The sequence below is a fragment of the Mobula hypostoma genome, chromosome 5 (genome assembly GCF_963921235.1).
Source record: "Mobula hypostoma chromosome 5, sMobHyp1.1, whole genome shotgun sequence".
NCBI classification, from domain to species: domain Eukaryota; kingdom Metazoa; phylum Chordata; class Chondrichthyes; order Myliobatiformes; family Myliobatidae; genus Mobula; species Mobula hypostoma.
Window position 1 is genome coordinate 38,009,719 of NC_086101.1, and position 8,947 is coordinate 38,018,665.

The window sequence follows — 8,947 nt, forward strand, 5'->3', positions numbered from 1 at the left end:
CAATCTGATGCTGTCCATGAAACACCGAGTCGCTCCTCAGGCTCCTGTACCGCCTCCTTTATGGTAGCAATGAGAAGAGTGCATACCTGGGTACTGGGGGTCCTTAATGATGGATGCTGCCTTTTTAGGCTTCACCTTTTGAAGGTGTCCTCAACGCTGGGGAGGCTAGCGCCCTTGATGGAGCTGGCTGTTTACAACTTTATGCAGCTTTTTCCAATCCTGTGCAGCGGATCCTTCATAACGGACAGTGACACAACAACCAGTTATAATGCTCTCCACGGTACATCTATAGAAATTTGCAAAGGTCATTGGTGACATAAGAAGTTTTCTCAAGCTCCTAATGAAGTATAGCCATTGCACGCCTGCTCTGTAGATGCATCAATATGTTGGACCCAGGACAGATCTTCAGAGATGTTGATACCCAGGAACTTGAAACTGTGCACCCTTTCCACTTCTGATCCCTCACTGAGAACTGGTGCGTGTTCCCGTGACCTGCCCTTCCTAATGTCCACAATCAATTCCTTGGTCCTACTAACGTTGAGTGAAAGGTTGTTGTTGTGATAACACCCAACCAGCTGATCTTGCTCCTACATGCCTCGTCACCAACTGAAATTTGTCCACAATAGTTATGTCGTTTGCAAACTTATACGTGGCATTTGACTGCATCGAGCCACAGTCATGGGTGTAGAGAGTAGAACAGTGGGCTAAGCACACATACTTGAGTTGCACCAGTGTTGAACGTCAGTGAGGAAGAGATGTTATTTCTGATCTGCAGACTGTGGTCTCCTAGTGAGGGAGTCAAGGACCCACTTGCAGAGGGAGGTACAGGGGTACAGCTTTAAAGTTTGTTGATTAGAACTGAGGGTATGATTGTGCTGAACGTTGAGCTGTAATGAATAAATAGCAGCCTGAACTAGGTATTACTACTGCTCAGGTGATCCCAGGCTGAGTAGAGAGCCAGTGAGATTGCATCTGCTGTAGATCTATTGCGGCAATAGGCAAATTACAGTGAGAGCACGTCCTTGCTTAAGCAGGAGTTGATTCTTGCCATGACAACCTTTCAAAGCACTTCATCACAGTAGATGAGAGTGCAACTGGGCGACAGTCATTGAGGCAGCTCACCCTGCTCTTCTTGGGCACTGGTATGACTGTCGTCCTTTTGAAGGATATAGGGGCAAGAATAAAACAACTGGGCAGAGAGGAACTAGCAGTGCAAGTTTGAGCATTAAAAGATTGTTCTTTCTAATGAAGTGCAGAAAGACAACGAGAGGTACAGCATGAAAACAGGCCCTTCAGCCCATATATTTACGCTCATCTCATTTTACTCTCCGCACATTCCCAACCAATTCACCCCCCCCACCAATCAGACCACTCATCTAAACCTGTGGCAATTTACTACGCCCAACTAATCTACCAAACCACATCTCTAGAATGTGCAAGGAAACAAGAGCACTAGAGCACCAGGAGGAAACTTATCTGGTCAAAGGGAGAACACGCAAACTCCACACATTTCTGATGCAGAAAGCCAGATACACCAATGGAGTTTAACCCAGCCAACTGAGAGTTACAGTTGGGAAGATCAAATGTAAAGAGACAGCAGTTTGTTAAAGGCCAAGACCCTTAACAGTGGCAACGTGCAGAACGATCTTAGGGTCCAAGCTCCAGAAAATAGCTAAACAGGTTGATAAGGTGGTAAAGACGCATATAGCATGATTACCTTTACCAGTCAAGGAAATGAGTCTAAGAGTTTGTAAGTAAAACTCTAAAGCTGCATCTGGAGTAATGTATTCAGTTCTGGTCACCCATTATGGGATGTTGAGGCTTTGGGGAGGGTGCAGAAGTTTACCAGGATGCTGTCTGGATTAGAGCAGTGGTCCCCAACCACCGGGCCGCAAAGCATGTGCTACCGGTCCGCGAGGAAACGATACGAGTCAGCTGCACCTTTCCTCATTCCCTGTCACGCACTGTTGAACTTGAACATAAAGTTGCCAACTGTCCCGCATTTGCCGGGACATCCCGTATATCGGGCTAAATTGGTTTGTCCCATACAGGACCGCCCTTGTCCTGTATTTCCCCCGCTAAGGTACAGCATTCCTATGAAACCATTCATGCTGAAATGGCATAAAGCGAAGAAGCAATTACCATTAATTTATAGGGGAAAGGTTTTTGAGCGTTCCCAGACTCAAAAAAATAACCTACCAAATAACACATAAAACCGAAAATAACACTAACACATAGTAAAAGCAGGAATGATTTGATAAATACACAGCCTATATAAAGAAGAAATAATGTATGTACAGTATAGTCGGGAAGATTAAGCCAAAACCAATTTGTGGGGAAATAAAATCGGCACATACATGCATGCACACACAGGTGCCCGCACAAGGCTTCGTGGTCATGGTAGTCCATCCTGGGGTAAACACAAGTGTCCCGGGATTTGACTGCTACTTTTGTCCCTTATTTGGGAGTGAGAAAGTTGGCAACCCTCACTGTAAAAGACATATTGAGGTGAGTTTAACCCTACACAAACAACCCCCTTCCCCCAGTCGGCCGGTCCACAGGAATATTGTCAATATTAAACCTGTCCGCGGTGCAAAAAAGGTTGGGGACCCCTAGATTCGAGGACAGATGCCATAAGTGATCAGACAAATTTGGGTCATTTCCTCTGGAGTGGCTGAGGGTAGACCTGATAGAGGTTTATAAGATGAGGCGCAAAGATAATGCAGACAGTCAGTATTTTTCCCCAGGGTTAAAATATCTAATAGCAGAGGGCATGCACTTAAAGTGGGGGGGGGATAATTTCAAAGGAGACATGCAGGACAAGTTTATCTTTAAACAGAGTGCTGAGTACATGAAATACGCTGCTCGGGATGGTAGAGGCAAAGTGATGCAAGAGTGCAAGAGGCTCTTGGACAGGCCCATTAATGCATAGGAAATGGAAAGAAGTTGCAAGTCTCACATTTCATTACTAATTTAACTAGTTTGGCACAAGCAGGTGGGTCAAAGGGGCCTATCTGTTTTATGTTCTATGTTCCACCCAAAATTACTTAAAATGTAGTTTTATTATTACAACAGCAGCCATCATCACAGATTAACTATCTAAGGATTAATATTGCTTCTTTTCAGAGCCCACTGCATTGTCTGGTGTTCACTGCTGTGAGCACCAGAATATAACCCATAATAGGATATTTCTAAACAGAAGTATAAAAAATCTTCACTGCCAGAATTGCAAAATTCAGATTTCATTAGCTCATCTACTTGGAGATATCATAACCAATTGTCTTTTAAGAATGAATGTGCTGATTATCAGAAGTGTTACAACCAATAACGGGCTGACTAGCTTTGATGACAAATCAAGACTCAGCAGTAGTTCAGCCTGACTAGACACATGAAGCTGACTGAATCCATAATGGATTCCCCACCAGGCTTAAGAATAGAAACTCACGCATTTTTAAGAATGAATGCACAAACTAAATCACAAAGGGCTCTGGCACATGACACAAAAGCCTGCTTGGAACCAAGCCCAGTGCCCCGCATGGAATGAGGCCCATACCATAATGCAGGCCACACTAATGGAATGCTGCATTGTTGGAGATGACAGCTTTCAAATGAAACATTAGACTGATAATTCATTTATTTCTCTTCATTGGGTATTAAAAGATACCATTCTAAAACATCCAACTTAAAGCTTTGCCCCTCAACTTACTTCAGCAGTACCATACAAATGGAATTTGCTTAAATAGCAGGCAAATGTTTAAAAAGTACAAAAAGTGATGTGAAATACTTTGATATGAAAGGTACAGTGCATTATCATTACCTTCCTGCTTTAAAACATGCCATTTATATTCATTACCAAATCTAGCACTCACTAATTTCCCAACCTTTCACCCAGTGAAAACCCAACCTTCTTGAATGGCTACAGTTGACATAATGAAAACAATTGCACATTGTTGTTAAGCACAGCATTCTAATCTTGTGACTTCAAGGTGATAACAAGCCATAGACCTGCTGCGCATCCTTGCAGGCAGTGGAGAACGAAGATTTGGTATGTGACAACTAAACTGCCTCAACCAGTTGCTGTAATGCATTCATTGGATTCTGCATATCCTAAGTGTGGCACAGTAGCTGTTGGGCAAATTGGGCAATGGGTAGAATGATGATGAAATTCAATGCTTTAACCTGCAGTGTTGTTAATCTTGTAGCTGCAGCCATACAGCAACATATATTTCATGCTCAGTGCAAGAAATATCTGCAAAACATCTCAAGGAATTTTAGGAAAACAAAAAATAGATACCACATCACCGGAGGCATTAGACAGATTTCCCAAAGCTTTGTTAGAGATGCATCTTGGCAGCCATGAATGGGGAAATAAACAGTAAGTTGATTTTGTAAGGGAAGTAAAGGCCACACCTGAAGACCTTGGCTGAAAAAGATGGATACTGGTGGAACATTTCAGAGGTGCTCAGGATGGTTGAATTAAAGTGTACAGTGACCTTGGAGAGCTTTATGACCCAAGGAGATTCTAGAAACTAGGGTGAGATATGGAGGGATTTGAAAAAAGACTGAGTTGTTTAATAGGGCAAGTTTAATCAGCAAAACATATACAGCAATGAGCAGAGGCGGTGGATGAACTCAACTTGGATGCTAACCAGTATTCAAGCTTCCCAAGGCTGGAAATATAATCAGCAGTCGGGGTGTGTAAAATCATTGAGGAAAACAAACGGAAGTGCCGAGGGTCCTGGCATGGGACTAGAACCCACCACCTTTGCCTCAGATGACAGCGCTATCTAACAATAGCTGGAAGCTTTGCTCCAAAACCCATGTTACTTAAACGGCATGACAAATCGAACCTTTAGTCTATTGTGAACTTAATATGTTGGGGGACTCATGTTAACAATGTTTATGTCATGAGGAAATAGCTAAACTGATCCTCTGGAGCTAGTCAAGATGTATTCTGTCTGCTCCCCTGCTGAAGATAGTCATGGCATTAGAAACTTATTCTGGACAACTTGAGATATTACAACTACATAAAAATGCAGTCTCTTAACACTGAATTACCATTTTAATATCTCTAAAAGAATATTCTACACATCAGCCAAATACAACATCTGCGGCCTCCAGTGAATCAAAGCATTAGTACTTTATCTTAAAATCAAATAGTGGCACTGAGCACTGAAGCAAATTAGTCTTGGTTAAAAGTTTAAGTTCCACCTGCTGGTTTAATAGATCACCTTAACAATTACACAGCCTGAAGCAGTTTAAACTATTAAAGAATGCTGAAATTAAACATGGATGAAAGAAAAAGTGGGTGATGTGGGAGAAGGGTTAGATTGATTTTAGAGTAGATTAAAAGGTCAGCACAATGTTGTGGGCTGTATTGTTCTGTTCTGTTTTCATTTTAAAAATGTCTGACAAAGGTCACTAAATTGAGATTTTACTTCCTCCAGACGCCCCCAACGTGAAAACTTCCATTTTCTTTTCTTATTGCATTCACACAGCATATTACACAATATGACAATAGTTTACAGTCAATGAAAAGCAACGCACACTGCAAGATTCCACAAGCAGTGCCTAGGAAATGACAAGTCACTAAAAATGTCATCCACTATACAAATATTGACAACACACATGAAACAACTTGTTCTTTAAAATAAGGCCATGGAATCTTTTGACAAACGATCAGCCTTGATCCAACATCTGAACTATGACAACAGCTATGACGTATTACTCCCTTTGTCGATTCTGCCTGCTCCAATCTATTGTGCGACTTGACCAACTCAGAAGCACGGGCTCCCACTTGTCTACCCAATCCAATCCTTACATCAATCACAATTAGGGATCCAACGATGTATCATTAAGACACTGCTCCGTATCCTTGTCAAGTAGAGTGAATTGAGAAAAAAAAAACACACGCATGGTTCAAACTACTTCCTATTTAGAACCAAGTCATGCTTCCCAATCAATTTTCTCACACTGCTTCCTGAAGACATCAGCAGATTGTTCTGTGATTTAATAGATATCATTTGCCCACACTGTAACTCAATCATTTCAAGATATATACCGTACTCGGCACAATTCATTGGCACCCACACAGCCTGCCAAATATTGCACCGGTCATCCTTCTCCATGAGTATGTCTGATCCTGCACCTCAGATAATTTTCTCTCTAAGCCTCTCATTTTAATGTACATCTGTCAATACATGAAACTGAGCAATACAGCACTCTGCAGCAAAGATACTGAATGACATTTCACAGTCCATGAGGCTCAGGCTAGACTGCCATTTGAGAAAGCTCACTGCCAACTGCCAAGACCTTTGGCAATCCGTGTTATGAATTCTAATTCTAAGTTCAACCCTCCATTCAGCACAAAACCAGAAACACATTTCCTTTATTTTAAAAACCTCTCGGGTGACAGGGTGGAGATACAAGGTGCTCCTTCCATCCACTAGCCTGCATGGCTAGCACCTGCTTTGCCCCCGATCAGGGTCATGTGAAGCTGTGGGAGCAGCCGGTGCACATCACAAATACTGGTATGTGACCACCAACAATCTCTGAAGAGTATCAATAATGTGTGGAGTCACCCATCTTGTAAAGACACTGCCCAGATGGCGGCAATGGCAGACGACTTCTGCAGAAAAATTTGCCAAGGACAATCATGGTCATGGAAAGACCATGATCACCTACATCATAAAAAACAAGTCTTACCACCAGACTTTAGAAATAACAATGCAGGGAAAGAGATAGTTGGCATTAAGTTGACTTGTACAAGACCCTTCATCTGCACTGGAAATTTCAACCACATCTGTTCTTCAAAACAATACTACCCACTCTTCATAAACATTATTTCATATACAGATAATGTAATATATCCATGAACGTGCTTAGAATTAAATTACATCACGACCACTAAAACCTCAATAACAACAGATATACCTACTACTTATGAGTGACAGATTTCTATCTCAAATAAATAAACCTTTAGGAAACAATGCAAAGAAAAGAACCTACTTCTCCCATATAACTTATAGTTACAAATAATGGAGCATTATGTTTCGACTTTAAAGTTTAGATCAATTCCTTTACTGTCCAAGTTAAACAAAATTAAACCAGAACAACAGGGTTTTACAGTGAGGAATAACGTACTAGAGAGCAAACATAACAAATTTAAAAATACCACTGTTAAAAAAAAAATCCTGCTTTAACTGGTAACTAAGTCTACCTGTGCCAGGTTTCCAATTCTGCAGCCAACAATGATTTAACCCACCATGCCTGCACTAGCATTTGGCAAGAGTTGTCTCATTCCCCCTATGCATATAACTAATTACCCCTTTAAAGTCACTCCTAAAGTTTGTACAAGATTTAAACTGGTCATTTAACTTAAAAATGTATATTAAACCATATTACATGTTTATCAAACTCACGCTCGCAAAATCATTCTAGAAGAATGAGGTGTGGCTTAAAATTAATGTTATTTTAAAGACGGGTGGCGAAGAACAATAACTAATTCCTGCTGAGACAAGAGATTGTGCAGATGCTGGAAACCTGGAGCAATACACAAAACGTTGGAGGAACTCAGCAGGGCAGATAAGGAAACGTTGCCTTCCCTCGATAGATGCTGCCTGACCTGCTGAATCTCTCCAGTATTTTATGAGAGTGAGGCTTGCCTAATTCCTGCTCTGCGCTTGGAACTTTCACCAGTTCCCACCTTTCTTTCAGGCAACCCAATGCAAATCTTTGCATCTTTTAAATATTTTCACAATCTGGATTTGCTATGAATTTTAAGATGTCAATAGAAAAAAGCTGTTCCAGCGATTTAAAAATAACCTCATTTTTAAGACAGTGAAGCGACTGAACAACCCAAGGACCGAACCCCAGATTGACTACAGCTGGAGGTATTTATATGAACCACCCCTCACCCACCCTCTGAAGCAGTGCAAGCAGCTGGAACTCAATGTAACGCCAAATCTGGCCCACGTGGGGAGGCCGGGGCCTCTCCTTCCTCACTGGGGAGGAAGAGCCCCAGTACCTCCCGAGGCCATGGGTAGGCCCCTCCAGGGGAGGGGGACATCACTGAAGCAGGGCAGGGACCACCCCTTCCACCGAGCTGGCTTACCTCGGCCTGTTTCCTGACGGCGTTGTCAGGGCTGAGGAGGTTGCTAAGCAAGAGGTAAAACTGCTGTTGCTCCGCCATTGAGCCGAGTGAGAGAGGGAGGGTGGGAGGGAGGGCCGGCTCAGCTGAACTTTGACACGTGGAACGCTGTAGCCCTGCGGCCAATAGCGAGCGGTCCCGGAGACGCCGACGTTCCCTGGGCGTCACCACGCACGGTGGGGCGGGAAGATCCCGTTGTCGGGCGACGGCGGCGCCACCCAGGCTGAGTGAGTGTTTTACCCGCGGAAGAACGCAAAGCCGCGCAGTGGGCGGGGAGGGGAAAATGCGGGAAATGACTGTGCATTCAGTGAGTGTGAGGCTCCGCCGCCGTTACCATGGAGACGCATTCTAGCTGCCGTTCAGGTGGTGGAGGCCGGATGTTCGTTTGGAAGTGCATGCGCAGTAGCAAGCCAGGACCCCCTCCTTGAGGGGCTAGCGGTGACGCCAGACGCGGTGAGCCCTGATTGGTCGAGACGCAGCGCGCCAAAATGACATTGCGCCCATTCAATACAAAACAAAGTAACTCCAGTGCAGTGATGTCATCGTAGTAACCGAAGCTTCCCTGGTGCCAAAGAACGCGGGAAATGGGTCTCTGCGGAATGAGGTTCCTGCCATCTGCAGGCGCTTTACAGAATTCCAGTTTGGTGACACGCACATCCTGCATGACAAAGTTCTGTCCCAGAAAGATGCGTATCACAACGCTCTCAAAAATCTAGGGGTATTCGCGGGACAAACACAAACTGCTTCTGGAAGATCACGAATGTGCTGAAAGGCCTATACAGAGTGGACGCGGAAAGG

The 8,947-nt window shown here is 43.5% G+C and overlaps 1 protein-coding gene across 1 annotated transcript in view; it reads right to left on the reverse strand.

Annotated features, from left to right (window-relative positions):
- kpnb3 (karyopherin (importin) beta 3) overlaps window positions 1–8,266 on the reverse strand; it is a 73,649-nt gene extending 65,383 nt beyond the window's left edge. The window contains exon 1 of the mRNA XM_063048417.1: window positions 8,114–8,266. Coding sequence (XP_062904487.1) covers window positions 8,114–8,191 — 78 coding nt within the window. The 5' untranslated portion in view covers window positions 8,192–8,266. The remainder of the gene's footprint in view (window positions 1–8,113) is intronic.
- Window positions 8,267–8,947: the final 681 nt, after the last annotated feature.